A 15623-nucleotide genomic window follows, 5' to 3' on the forward strand; every position below is an offset into this window, starting at 1 on the left:
CCATCACATAGGCAGTGGTTAGAAGCATGGGAGTTGGACACATTTGCAATTAGGAAGATCTGGGTTTGAATACACTGTGCGACTTACCAGCTGTGGGTTCTTGAACAAATTATTTAACCTCCCTACATCATAGTTTCACCAAGTGTACAATTAGGCCGATCATGGGTTTTGTGTGGGATTAAATAATATAAAAAAGGACTTGGTATAGCCCTTGATCATAGTAAGCACTTCATTAATGTTGCTTACACAGAAGTAATTGCTTAAGCAAACTAATTGAGTGTCCACAAGTAGAGAATACATAGCCCTTTGCCTTCTAAGAGTTTATAATCTAGCAGTTACTAAAGTGAGCCTGAATTTAGAAACCAAAAAGCTAATGCGATTTTTTTTTCTCTAGAAATCAGAGGAATTTCTAAAGAGAGGCAGTCAGAAAAGTAGCTTATGCAATATAAGAAAATATATACCAGGCTTAAACATTTTTGTTCGCTTTTTTTTTTTTTCTTCAGAAGACAGGATGGCTCGGCACGGTGCCTCACACCTGTAATCCCAGCACTTGGAGAGGCTGAGGTGGGCTGATCACTTGAGCTCAGGAGTTCAAGATCAGCCTGGGCAACCTGGCTAAACCCTGTCTCTATTAAAAATACATATATACAAAAATTAGCTGGGCGTGGTGGCCTGCACCTGTAGTCCCACCTACTCAGGAGGCAGAGGCAAGAGAATCGCTTGAACCTGGGAGGCAGAGGTTGCAGTGAGCCAAGTTCACGCCACTGCACTCCAGCCTGGTGACACAGCAAGATTCCGTTTCAAATAAATAAATAAATAAATAAATAAAATAAGAAGAGAGGCTGTTTTTTCAACTTAAATTTTCTCAGAACTGCTGTGTATAAAACATGAAAGCACACCACTTTGCAGTACTGAAGGCCCATAAGACATCCAACATGGCTCTGTCCTCTGGACATCCAATAGTCCCTGAGGCTTGGTGAAGCATAGTTTGCAAATCTTTATTCACAGATTGTGCCTGTAATTACTTCTATAACGTATCTAAGGTCACGGTTTAAAATCATGACAACTTTATGTAGCCATATAAGCAAAGAAAATGGTTTCCTACATATGTTCTAAAAGGTAATATGTCTTCTTTAAAAATATGCAATGCTCTAAACATTAGACTCTAAAGGGATTACCTTTTGGCTAATCCCAGCTTATTCCTTCTAGGAAGAAAAGCACGTTTTTACATGATTGCCTCCTCATATCTTCTTAGAAATCAGATATCATTCTGAGCCAATAATTTGTGTTTTACATAGATTGTGTTATTAGATACTAACTCTAGGCTTCCAACAACTTGTAATCAAAGCAAAAATAAACAAAAAACCCTAAAGCCCATTCTTTTCTGAATTTAGAATTATAGGTTAGAGAAATTTCAGCCCTGGTTAACCTAGTTATTCATGTTGTTTATCTTCCCAGAGCCAAAGCTCAAATGATTTGCAAGAATTTCTAGTTTTGAACATCATGCCCAGAGTTCCAAGGCAACCAAGGGTAATTTTCAATTGGGCCACTCAAAATATAAAGATTAGTCAAATGTTACACTGAATATTCCACATCCCTCATGTAACACTTAAAAAAGCAGTAACTATGTAAAGACTGAGAAATAGAGGTCAACTATCCAAAACTCAGGCACATTATACAATCATAAAATACTTTAAATTATTACACAATATCAATGTCCTGCCCTTTGGAGATGCTTCTGTGCCTGTTGTTAGCCATGTATCAAAAATTTATTTATTATTGGATTATGGGACTTTCTGAAGAGCATTGTGGTCAATTTATGTGGATATCTACATATTAAAAAAATAACATGTTTTACAGATGTTAGGCAGGTTTTGAAAATAATCCACAAATTCAAGACTGAAACTTAATCCAGCTCACAAAGAAGTATATACCATGCATCCAGGTCTGCTGTAGTTTGACAATATAGAGTTTTCAAATTCTGTATACCTAGAAAAAGGACACCAAGAATAGGGGTTAAGCAAGTGGAGAAGTGTGGGAGTAATTGAATACAGCATTAGGAGTGTAGGCTCTGAAGCCAGAAAAACATATGTTTTAATCTCAGCTTTGTTACTAGCTGTGAATCCCTGGCCAAGTAACTTAACTTCCCTTGGTCTCATTTCCTCAGCTAAGTTACTCAAGGCTATGTGCCTTACAGTTATCAGGAGTAAGTGTGATATGCACACACAATGCTAGGCACATTGTACAGACTCAGTTCATATATGATTTAGGGGGTCCTGTTTTATACCAATGTTCAGGGCACACATTCAAAATCAAATTTCTTCCAAGTTATCCCACTCTTATGAGTACCTCTTAGCTTACCAATGAGGACTCAGCTACATATGTACGCTGAGTAAAACTTTGTTCTTGTTGCTGTGATAAATTTAATTAGTTTGGAGAACATACTTTGTGCCCAGCATGATGTTGGATTCAACATCATTGTATTTTCTGTTACAGAACTTGCTATCTGGTTACAAAGGCCGGTAAGTTTAACACATGAGAGGGCCCAAATTAAAAAAGCATATGCACAATATTTAAAAATCATAAAATCAAAAGCAGTGCACGCTTCTGGATTGAATCCTGGAACAGAAAAGAAGATGTGAGTGGAAGTTCTGGGGGAATTAGGATGAAGTCTGGATTTTAGTTAATAGTACTGTACTAACATTGGTTTCTTAGTGTTGACAAATATATCATGATTATGGATGTCAACATGGGAAACTAGGTGAGGAATATACAGGACCTCTAAAATTTTTGCAACTTTTCTGCAAACCTGAAATTAGTCCCAGATAAAAAACTTACTTAAATAAATTATATTGTGTTATCCCTTAACTTGCCTAAAGTATTCACCTCACCTAAGGAGGCTCTCTCATCGCTGGCAAGGTAGAAATCTCTCTGAAAAACTTCTCTACCCAGGAATGGCTTTTATTATTGACTTTAAAATCTAAGTTTCACAACCTGCTAATAACCATCTAGATATATCTTCCATTTTTACTATGTGACAATAATACAGGCACGTTGACAGAGAAGTCAAAAGGAACTCATCTCTGGCCAGCAAGACTCTTCTGGAGGAGGGAAATCTCAACAGTTCAAACAAAGTAAACACTTCAGGGACTCACTGAAGCCCTAGTTTCGTTGTTTGGGGAAAGGAGGAGAAAAAAATAGCGACTGTTATCAAGAGGGTCTTTTATAAGTGAAGGTTTCAAGTCTTTATGCTCAAAAAGATACTGTAGGGAATTCTCTATATCTGCAGTGCCCAATATGTGCCAGACACTATTTTGACTCATTGCTTGTGAAATAAGAATAATCACCTGTTTTTTTGCAGATAAAGCTCAGAGAGTTTAATTGGCTGAGAGTCACAAAGATAGTAAAGATAAGAAGGGTTGTATTCAAATCCTGTCAGACAAGCAGATTTGTGTGAATCCAAAGGCTACTCCATGCCCTTTCCAAAAAGTCAACCAATTTGTAAGCTTTGGCTATGGTTGACTTCTCAACAGGCATCTGCCAACCCTAATTTACAGGTGAATCTGTGTGTGTTCCCAGGGGAAAGAACTGCTGGTCAAGTACCAGTTATCTCAATTCACATTCCACCCATTCAGATAGTTAACATAGCTAACTATCATCCTTCTATAAAAATGGCAGAGATAAACAACATGCTATTCCATAGTTATAGCCCATGTTAATAGGAGGGACTGTGGTGCTGCAACAAGAGCTCTTGAAAGAAAACTAAAAGAATTGAGTTATAAATCTGTCACTGAGACTGTGAAGTTTAATCCTAGAAGAAAGTTTTGTCACTTCTCAGGGCCTCCCATTTCCTCACCTATAAATAAAGTGAGGATATGAGACTCAAGTATTTCAATAGGGATCTACTGGCATTTGAGGAGGCACAATAATTTCTTATATAGGACTGCCCCTGGCATCACAGAAATTTAGCATTTCTGACTTCAGGCACCAAAAGCCTACAACTCTTTCCAGTTCTTATAATAACTGTATTTCCCAATGTCCCTATGCACTACCTAGCAGAAAGGGGTGGCTTGGTTGACAGCCACTGGTAGATGATCTCAAGTTCTGTGAGGTCCTATGGCTCTATTGGGCCAGGACTGTCAGCATCAGCACATGGCTTGAGAGCAGGAGCAGAGGAGGTAATCTCAGGTCAGCTCTGCCATTGTAAAGCCCATTCAAGATCATATTCTTGAATGGAAGTCATATTGTTGGCATCTTTAATAGGCCTCTTGGAACATTGTTTAAGAAAGAAGTTTTCAGACTGAATTTACATAATGTTCAGAAAAGATAAATGTGCTGAAATACCACACAGCAGCCACCACTATCCAATCAGCAATAGGGTCAGGGTGGCCACTCCAATAGCCCTACCCAAGGGATGAGCCTATATGCAGCGACCATAATAAGCAATGGGAAGAGCTTCCAATGGATAACAAATCCACAGCCTGGTACTCTCTGCCTCCTCCCTGTTACCAGTAACCCCAGTGAGCTCAAGATACACCTCCTGGTCCTCAGTTCCTAACTCCTTGCATGAAACCTCTCCAACCCTTCTACCTAACCAAAAAAAAAAAAAAAATACCATATCTTAAGTCCTGGCTCAGGAGCCATGTTGCCCATGAAGGCCACTCTTCCAATCCCTCAGTCCAAACAGATTATCCTTCTCTCTAAATAAATGTAGCATTTATAGTTTGTAATGAACTTTTCATTAAGTTGTACAGTCATCGACTGTTCCATAATCACACCATGAATGTACATTAATAGTGTTGCCTTCTAGCTTGAATGCTTGGTACTAAAGTCAAGAGTCATGTTTTATACTACTTTTGTATTCCCTAGTGTCTAGCACATTCCTGGGAACACACTAATGGATTGATAAATACATGTTCTGTTTTTGATTTTTCACAATGATACCAAAAATACCACTAGCCTGGCCAGACTTACATCCTGTAGGCTAATTTAAAAAAAAACTTATTTATTCAACATATTTTCCCAAGTAGTTTTCAAAGTACTTTTCAGATTATATAAATAATTCTCTCCCTATATGCACTGAGAAAAATAAATTAAAACACTAAACTTTGTAGGACAAAAGCAAAGAGAATTAAAATGTCATGCTCCATAATAAGTATACTAAGATCTGGCAAAGTAAATATGTCTCCCAAGTCCTACTAAGTCCTAGATAAAACGTGAAACATATATCCATCTTGCTCCAAGTACTAAAAACTTCTAAATGTTTCCAAGGCTGTGAACAGCATACACCTTGGAAAGCAGGTCATGAAGTTTGAGTGACATCATTAATCTAAGGAGAATAATAGCAAATTTGCATTATGAACCTGATCCTATCTACATCCTTTTGCCCTCAAATTATCCACAAACTTCTTGTCAATGCTTCCATATTTCTGTCTGTTTTACTACATATTAAGGCCACCTGCAAAATATTTACTGAACACCTATTCTATGGCAAAGAAAAGCATGGTTTCACCAATGTCTCTATGGGAAATAAGGTGCTACATTGAAAGAATGAACTATGAAAGTAGTAGTTCTTCTTTATTCTTGCTTCTCTTTCTTTAATCTTTCTGATTTCCTAGGTATAAAATTGATGCCTTTCCTTTATCTATTTCATCTTGCCCAGGGATTCTGGTATCTTCTTCTACCCCCAGGGGAAGAAGCCACTGCAGAGGCTCTATCTTCACGGTCTTTACAGAATTTATCATTCACATATGCTTTGTCAGATTAGTCTTCATTAGTTTGGCCAACTTAGAGGCTTTCTAGTATAACAATCACATAGCTTGAAAGTGTGCAGAGAAGCAGCTGATAGGGTGAATTAGGATCATGTGCCACATAGTGACGAAGAACAAAGGCTGCCTTTCTGACCAATGGCAATCAAAATTGAATGTCTGACTGAGGTTTCTCACCAGCCATCATCAAATTCAAGATGATCATTTACAGCATCAATTATGCACCTTTTCTCTCAATAAGCACAGGGAAAGAACTATCTGCGATTCTGTTTTGTAATGATAACACTCTACTTTCATTGATATGGCAATTCAAAGTTTTAAAAGATAGATATAATGCTTAATAAAATAAAGTGCATTTTTTAAAGCAAGAAAAGAATAAGGATTTTTCTTTGGACTTTATCACTTGTTTAATATACTGTATTCTAAAGGAATAGAGGAGATGCCTCTTTTAAGACTTTTCAATAGGCTACTTCAAATGTTTAATTTTATAAACAACCGAGGAAAAAATCAAGGAGTTACTACAGCAAATGTCTAGCACAGTAGGTTGTCAACCATGGATAAGTACATAAAAGTACCTGTTCAGTTTGCAAAATCTTGATGTGTTTCAGTTCCCTATCAGGGAATTCTCTACACCTGTGCTGAATCCCTGCGAAATGCGCTTCTTCCCTAGGACACAGGTTGTCCACCATGGATAAGTACATAAAAGTACCTTTTCAATTTGCAAACTCTTGATGTGTTCCAATTCTCTATCAGGGAATTCTCTACACCTGTACTGAATCCCTGTGAAGTGCACTTCTTCCCTAGGATACCCCTTTTTACTTAGAAGCCAGCCAGCTGGAGATAGATTTATCTTTAAACAAATTCACAACCTAAGAAGTATAATTCATTGGGAATATAATAATGTTAGCCTAAAGAAAACTGGCTGAAGTCTTATCAACAACAAAAGAAGAAAGCCCTAATCAAAACAGTAAACACATCTGGAAGTTTGAAAGACTCTGTAGAAGAAGTTATCTGCTGATTTTGGAATGGAGTATTTGAAGGTAAGTTTAGATACTGATTAAAAGCATGCAGCCCAGCAATTTCTGACAAAATCACTACCTTCTTATGAATCATTACTAAGTAAAATTAGTGCCTGGCCTAAGGCTTTATTTGCCTATATTAAAAGGTAGGAAGAAGCACTGAACAAAGAAGTTGAGACTAAAAAACAATGACTTTTCCATCCTTCTTTGAAGAACCTGGTACTCATCAATGAATTTTCTTTAGCACAAAGAAAAAAACAACAACAAAAGAGAAAAACAATATTTCAGAAAGACTTTCTGCATCAGATAGTGATGAATTGCATTGTTTTAGAATGAAAGCAAGAAGCATGGTTTTGATAAAATTTTTATTTTATTTAATTGATTAAAAATTAATGATGAGAGAATAAAATAGGCAAACATTTTTTGATGCTTACATTTAAAAGAAGAGAGAAATTCGATAATTAAATGGATTCAAACAATAGCCCTGAAGAGAATTCTAAGGGGTCATTTTGTTTACTTCTCCTTTTTGCTTGTTTTTAACATACAAGAAATATGAAGCCCAGGAAGGTTAAATAGTTGGCAAAAACTGCAAAGCCCATTAAAGGCAGAGCTTGGAGAGGACCCAAGTTTCTTGACATCTAATTTACTATTATTTCATATTATATCATCCTAACTTAGACGTTTCTTATAGCAAAGTAAACCTTTGGTTTGAAAATTGCATGTCCAAGTACTTGCCAATGGGTCTCTTGTAATTTTGGGGGGTGAGGACTGGGAGGTGGGGAGTAGTGAAATAAATGTTTGAAATGTAAAAAAAGGAACTGAATCATTGCTTATTTCTTCCCTTCATATCAGACTAGAATAAAGCAAAAAAGCAAATGTGTATGAATTGAGACCATAATGCTGGGGATAAAGTGAAGAAACACACACACACACACACACACACACACGACTAGCATGGACAATTTTATCTAAGTGCACAACACTATGATTATCCCCTTGTCTTGATCAAAGGTCTCTCAAAGGGCTTTTGGTAGGCTCAGATGTCAGTTTATATCACAGGTTGGTTTTTTCTCTCTCATCCTCCCACCCCACTGCACCAAGAAACATAGCCATTTGTTTCACATTCAGACTTGCTGAAAAACTGACATTGTCTCTTCATCATCCAACATATATGTTTTTGTGTGTGTGTATGTGTGTGTGTGTGCAGGAAGACAATGCTGTGGCAGATTCTTAGCTTGGTGGCAAGGGGAATTCACAATTTAGCTGGAAGCCCAAGACAGATACATAAAAGAGAAATCAATCACACCAGGTAGGTGCCCAATGCACACTTCAGGCCTCTCCTCTGGATAAGCCAGATTTGCTCTCTTCTTCCAAGGCAGCTAAGACTTGGTAAGCTAAGAGTAACAGGGCCTTTGTCCAGCTCCTGTCCAGACCTACAACAGGACATGGGACCTGCTTATGGAGTGTGAACACTTTAGACCTTCCTGTGGCATTGGCAAGCCATTTACCTCCTGAGAAAAAGTAGATGGCTGACTTAGACATGTCCTGCATGCACATCTCAAATCCCAGTTGCCCAAGGAAGTATCTTTATTTGATGTACTTTCACTTCATTTAAGGCCAGATGGCATACTCTCTGGGACTTTGGCAGAACAAGCCTTCAATAAATGCCTGATTGCTAGTACTGACTCATGTTCATGGAAGCAGACACAATGAGGCCTATGAAAAAAATACATCATAGTCCCTACCTGTCTATAACATGTAGTTTCAACTTGTTTATCTTTGGAACATTCTACTTTCGGTATATTTGGGGTTGATATTCCTTGATAGGGAGAAATTAAGTCACTATTTGCACTGTTTATAGAATTTTATTTACCCGCACAGTATTATACTTTCCATAAATTTATAGTACATTCAGGCATGAAAAAATGTTTTGAAGCTATTATAAAAATGCTTTGACTATGGATGATTAATAATCTGAAAAGAACAAGTTATCTTGTTTATAGGTATGAAATTAATCAAGAGCGTAATGAAATGGCTAAAGAATTTCATTAATATTAAACTGTCTTAATAGATATAGAATGTTCAGAACTACAAATTATAAATCTTTTGTTTAGAAAACACACATTAGGAGGGACAGTCAGTAATATGGTTTTGCTGTGTCCCCACTCCAATTTCATCTTGAATTGTAGCTACCATAATCCCTATGTGTCATGGGAGGAACCCAGTGGGAGGTCATTGAACCAAGAGGGCGAGTTTTTCCCATGCTGTTCTTGCGATAGTGATTAAGTCTCATGAGATGTGATGGTTTTATAAAGGGTAGTTCCCCCGCACATGCTTTATTGTCTGCCACCATGTAAGAGTGCCTTATTCCTCCTTCACCTTCTGCCATGATTGAGAGGCCTCCCAGCCATGTGGAACTGTGCGTCCATTAAACCTAATTTTCTTTATAAATTACCCAGTCTTGGGTATGTCTTTGTTAGCAGCATGAGAATGGGCTAATATAGTAAGTTGGTAATGGTAGAGCTGGTGCTGCTGTAAAGATACCCAAAAATGTGGAAGCAACTTTAGAACTGGGTAACAGGCAGAGGTTTGAACAGTTTGGAGGGCTCAAAAGAAGACAGGAAAATGTGGGAAAGTTTGGAACTTTCTAGAGACTTGGAGGGCTCAGAAAACAGGAAGATGTGGGAAAGTTTGGAACTTCCTAGAGACTTGTTGAATGGCTTTGACCAAAATGCTTATAGTGATATGGACAATAAAGTCCAGGCTGATGTGGTCTCAGATGAAGATGAGGAACTTGTTGGGAACTGGAGCAAAGGTGACTCTTGTTAATGCTTTAGCAAAGAGACTGGTGGCATTTTTCCCCTGTCCTAGAGATCTGTGGAACTTTAAACTTGAGAGAGATTATTTAGGGTATCTGGCAGAAGAAATTTCGAAGCAGCAAAGCATTCAAGAGGTGAAAAGAGCATAAAAGTTTGGAAAATTTGCAAGCTGATGATGCCATAGAAAAGAAAAACCCATTTTCTGGGGAGAAATTCAAGACTGCTGCAGAAATTTGCATAAGTAATGAGATGCCAAATGTTGGTCACCAAGACAATAGGGAAAATGTCTCCAGAACATGTCAGAGGCCTTTATGGCAGCCCCTCACGTCACAGGCCCAGAGGCCTACGAGGGAAAAATGGTTTTCTGGGCCTGCTAGGTGCAGCCTAGGTACTTGGTACCCTGTGTCCCAGCCCCTCTAGCCATGTCTAAAAGGGGCCAAGGTACAGCTCAGGCCATGGCTGCAAAGGGTGAAAGCCCCAAGTCTTGGCAGCTTCCATGTGGTGTTGGTCCTGCAGGTGCACAGAAGACAAGAACTGAGGTTTGAGAACTTCCACCTAGATTTCAGAGGATGTATGGAAATGCCTGGATGTCCAGGCAGAGTTGTCCTGCAGGGGCAGAGCCCTCATAAACAACCCTTGCTAGGGCAATGAGGAAAAGAAATGTGGGGTTGGATCCTCTACACAGAGTCCCCAGTGGGTCACTGCCTAGTAGAGCTAAGAGAAGAGGGCCACCATTCCCCAGCCCCCACAATGGTAGGGGCTGACAGTTAGCACCATGTGCCTGGAAAAGCCACAGTCAATGCCAGCCATGAAAACAGCCTGGATGTGAGACATGAAGTCAAAGGAGTTCATTTCGGAACTTTAAGGTTTAATGACTGCCCTATTAGACTTTGGACTTGCACCTATAGCCCCTCTGTTTTGGCCAATTTCTCCCATTTGGAATGGGCATATTTACACAATGCCTGTACCTCCATTGTATCCAGAAAGTAACTAACTTGCTTTTGATTTTACAGGCTCATAGGTGGAAGGGACTTGCCTTGGTTCAGGTGAGACTTTGGACTTTGGATTTTTGAGTTAATGCTGAAATGAGTTAAGACTTTGGGGGACTGTTGGGAAGGTATGATTGGTTTTGAAATGTGAGAACATGAGATTTAGGAGGGGCTAGGAGCGGAATGATATGGTTTGGCTTTGTCTCCACCCAAATGCCATCTTCAATTGTAGTTCCCATAATTCCCACATGTGGTGGAAGGGACCCAGTAGGAGTTGATTAAATCATGGAAGTGGGTTTTTCCCATGTTGTTCTCATGATAGTGAATAAGTCTAATGAGATCTGATGGTTCTATAAAGGGCAGTTCCCCTGCACATGCTTTCTTGCCTGCTGTCATGCAAGACATGCCTTTGCTCCTCCTTCACCTTCCGCCATGATTGTGAGGCCTCCCCAGCCATGTGGAACTGTGAATCCATTAAACCTCTTTTTCTTTATAAATTACACAGTCTCACGTATGTCTTTATTAGCAGCATGAGAACAGACTAATACAATGATAATGTACAATCAAGGGCATCTTGTTCAAGGCAGAGGAGGGTGGAACCCTATAGTGGATGAAAAACTGCTCCAAGAGTAGGCAAAAGGGGATTCAGCAAGGAGGATAATATTTGTTTTCAAGTATGGTAAACACAGGGAAAAGAGACTAGATTCATTGTGGTCAGCTCCTGAAGGATAGGCAAGTGGATGGAAGAAAATGTTGATTCAGTATAAGAACTTTCTAGAAATGAATCTTTCCTAGAATGGACTGACCAATGAAAAAGGGAGATTTCCAACTGATTATTTCCAAGAAGAGATAGACTAGACCATTTTCACAGATAGAGGTTCATGCACCAGATAATTACCTCTAAAGTAATTATCATCTTAAGTAATTCTTTTGTGGGACATATTATTTATATTATCTGTTTCAGGTTGAAAAAAATTACCTGCCAGAAAGACATTCTGTACTGTCTTGTTTACACAATTGGCTGAGGGATGACTCCAGTCTTACCAAACTTCGATTCTTATCAATTGAAGATTGAAAAGGTGATTAGGTGATTTGAATGCTCATAATATTTAAATAATTACCACAGAAATTATAGGGTTCTTTTCAAAGAAGAAAAAGTATTGGCTTGTATGGACACACATAAACACATTAAGAAATATAAGTTATTTTCATTACTGACATACTTTTTAAAAATTGCTCTTTAAAAGCAAACCAAATTCCCATAGTTGTGCAATTTGCCAGTGGTACGACCTGAGAAGTGTAATCTTCAGGTTAGCAGATTTAAAAAACATAATCCATGCTTTTTTCACTAAGCTAAACAATTTACTGTCCCACTTTCTCACTATGTCACTCACATTTATCTTTACATTAACATTGCTCACCAGGAGATAGCCAAAGAAGGCTAGCCAAGTTGGACCAACTGCAAGATTTGTTTCCCTGCTGCAAGATTTGCTTCATGCACTTGGAAGAAACATGCTGCAACTGTGGCTTCATTTATTATATTATGCTATAAACATTATGTCCTGAGCTAACAAGATACTCAACATGACAATCCCATAGGTTACCAAGCACTGTAAACATCTGTTTAAGCAGGCGCCAGAGATAGCATAGAGGAGGCCTCTAGTATCCATTTTAAAGTGGTTTATGATGTGGAGTCTGCTGTTTAAAAACTAATAATAAAAAACATGGGCCCAAAGCCTGGCTAAAACAAATTTTTGTGAGCACAGTTATGTTCATTTTGAAAAAAGAATGCACTCATCTCATCACTTTGTCATTGCATTTATAGACTTTCATTTCACACCTTTGCCCATTAAGTGTTGGCTTTCCATGGGCTTCAGGAGACCATAACTATAATTTCACTGTGATATATTTACTCCAATAAAAAAAAGCTAAACGTTGACACACCAACTTTCCTTAGATTAATGCAAAACAAGAAGTTTATAAGGGTGGAAGAAGATGATGAGAGACGGGACAACCCCTTTAAGCTACACATGATGTCTTCCAAAGGTCTTGAGGCCAAAACACATCCTTCCAGCTCCATCCAAAGGCCCATTTGAAGGGAAGCTGTAGATAGCTGAAGACTCCTTGAAATCTAATCTGGAAACACTGAGCTTTGCTTTTCTCAAAAGGAAAAAGAGCTCCCAATCACTGAATAAATAGAATCAACAATCCTGTCTGCTGCATCAATTTTGTTTCTATCCAGCATTTTAATTTCTGGAAAGGTTTCAACATTTATCATCAGAAAAAAAGATACTTCTAGGGTGATTCAGGTGGAAACTAGCCTGGAACACCAGTTGCTCAGGAAACAGAGCCTGACCTGCCACAATATCCCATGTCTGCAAGAAAAGATGAGTGTCTTCCCAGGCACACACACCAGGGAGCCTGAACACCTCTGAAACCAGCCAGTCCCTGGACTGTGGACAGCAGCACCCTGAAAATTTCAAATTCATAGCTCCAACCTGTGTCTGTCTCCGAAGTTCTGTACTCACACATATTACACATCCCTTAGACCTCCCAAACGCCCTCCCATGCAGTTCTCCTGAGAACTCCCCAAAACCTCACTTCCAGTCCTCAGCCACTCACGGCAATGCGTTTAGTTATTTTAAAGCCCTTAATACTTAATCCTATGCAGAAACTACTCTGACTTCCCAACACTTTGGCCTTCCGTTACCTTTCTCTGTCCCTTCCAAGGTCTCCTGGTGGCACAAACAGGCAGGCGGCACCTCTGTGGCCTCTTCCACCCTGCACACCCTACTGGCTCAGGCGCCGACACGCCTCCCCAGGCGCACACTCGCGCGCGCACACACAGCGCACACGTACACTCATTCAGGACACACAGTCCGCGCCAGACCGAGAGCCCCCGCAGCTCGATCTCAGCAGGCATCCCCTCGGGCTATATATAAAGCACTCGCCCCAAATAGACTTCCCCACGCACTCGCAAGTGGGTGACCCTGCCCCGCACCCTCTGCGCCGCCAGCGCCCTCTCCCTAGACACGCGGCCACCCCATTGACCCGCAGCCTCTGGCAGTTCTGTCAAAACTTTAAGCCTGGTTGATTTTACAACCACTAGTGTGTCAGAGGCTGGGGGAGGTCGGCTCGCCACAATTTCCACTTACCCCAGTTCATGCGGACTGGTGGCTGTCACTCTACTGACCCCAGTTCCATCGGTGCCAATGTGCGGCTGCGGCCCGCACAAACGCGCAAAAGACCGCGCGCTCTGCGCGCTGTGTCCACGCGCACAGCTCGACCTTCCCAGTCTCTCCAGTCGCGCTGCCGGGGATTCTTCCCCGCGCAGCAGCAGCAGCCTCGGCAGTTCCTGCCTCAGCCAGGCAGATGATGGCAAACAGAAACACACTAGCAAAACTTTTATGACTTTAACAAAACTGTCTCCGGAGTAAACCCCTCCACGTACACTACTCGCGGGCCAGAGCAGACGCCAGAGTGTGATGGTTCGTCTGTCGCCCGCAACTCCCTGCCGCCCTCACCAACTTCCAGACACATACACACACACACACACACACACACTAGATTGGGTTACAACAACCCACCAGCAGAAAACAACTTCTTCGCAAGGAGGAGGGGAGCACAGCCAAGTCATCCGGAATAAAAAATTATCTGTGTAAATATATAAGACAGATCCTCCCGTTTTCATAAACAACTAGAGTCCCAGGGTTCACTCTCAGGCCCCCTGGCACAACAGGAGGAAAATAAAGCCAGACTCCCGGAGCCCCACTCCAGTACCTCCGAGCTTCGCCTCTGATCAGAGAGCGCGGGTTCGCGTCTGCGCTGGGGCCAATGGTGCCGGGGCCTCCGGCCCGCGTGGCCCCAGCCCGGGGTCCCCGCCGCCGCCCGGGCTCAGCAGCAGCCGCCGCCGCCACCGCCACTGTAGCAGCCGCTGCTGCCGCTGCCGCCGCCGCCGCCGCTCCCTAGCCCTCCTCCTCTTCCCATGGCTGCGCCCTGCTTGGCAGCTCGCGGGCTGTCAGGCTTGGGGAGGAGAGAGGGGGCGGGGTGAAACGGGAAGGGAGGATGGGAGGGCAGGGGTGGGAAAAGGCGGCCACCGTTCACCAGGGGTCACGCCGCGCCTGGCCCGCCGTCCCCCAGATCCAGGCTGCAGAAGCGAAGGGGAAGCGGACGTTCAAGGAGGCCAGTTCGAGAACTGCTGCGGAGAGGCCGAGTGCCGCCCGGGCCAAGCATTCCGAGTTGCTGGGATGAAGTCTTCCCGGCAAGGAGCTGGAGTTGGTGCGTGTCACTCTCAACTGAGCTGCGCGGCTCCTCCTAGAGGAAAATATTGGTAGTTGCAATACACTTCCTTCCTCTCCGCCTGCCCGTTCCCAAATGAAAGCAGGACCTACAAGAGCGTTAAATGCAGTCCACAGACTCAAAGAAACACTTACAAAAAGGTTAGCTATCTCCAGGAATGAGAGGAAGATCAGCGAGATACCTTGGAAAGCGTGTTTAGCCATCCAAATATTGCCTTTCCATCAGCAATCAAGTTCCAAACTCCTGCTCACTGGGGCACAGTGAAAAGATAGTTAAAACTACGAAGGACTTTACTGTGGAGGTTAGAAGACGGAGACAGAGAGAATGAGTAATTTACCAAGGACACTCAGCATGTTAGCAGAGAGGTATCTGCTAGAGGACAGGGATGCAGGGAGAGCAGACACAGGCCCCAGCCTGAAGTTCCTGAGCCAGGAAAAGGGTTTTAACTCTGCCTCACGCTGGACATAGCTCATCTGTCAAATGCGAGCCCTGCCTACTTCATTCACAAGAAGTTGTAAAAGTGTTGCAGAAAGTTAAAGTTGTGCATAAGCATGTCATTTTTGTACAGCATCAAACCCCGAGTCACTATATGCTTTTCTGAGTAGAGAGTACAAAAATCTAGCTCCAGGTTTTCTCAGATCTGAAGGAGTAGCTAGTCGTGCAATCTTTCCACTACTTACTGACGGTCAATTGTAATGTCACTTACTTATAAGCTTCTAACAGCTTTGG

The 15623-nt window shown here is 41.4% G+C and overlaps 1 protein-coding gene across 2 annotated transcripts in view; it reads right to left on the reverse strand.

Moving 5' to 3' along the window:
• The window catches only part of GHR (growth hormone receptor), a 299067-nt gene extending 284174 nt beyond the window's left edge, over positions 1-14893 (reverse strand). The window contains exon 1 of one of the 2 annotated variants that reach the window (XM_526938.8): positions 14376-14893. Coding sequence is in view for 1 of the 2 variants with exons in the window: in XM_024356621.3 (XP_024212389.1) it covers positions 13751-13760 (10 nt within the window). In the remaining variant the exon portion in view is untranslated. Of the gene's footprint in view, positions 1-13750; positions 14328-14375 lie in introns of those variants that run through there. The other variant, XM_024356621.3, reaches the window with a different exon arrangement.
• Positions 14894-15623: the final 730 nt, after the last annotated feature.

The sequence above is a fragment of the Pan troglodytes genome, chromosome 4 (genome assembly GCF_028858775.2).
Source record: "Pan troglodytes isolate AG18354 chromosome 4, NHGRI_mPanTro3-v2.0_pri, whole genome shotgun sequence".
Lineage (NCBI taxonomy): Eukaryota > Metazoa > Chordata > Mammalia > Primates > Hominidae > Pan > Pan troglodytes.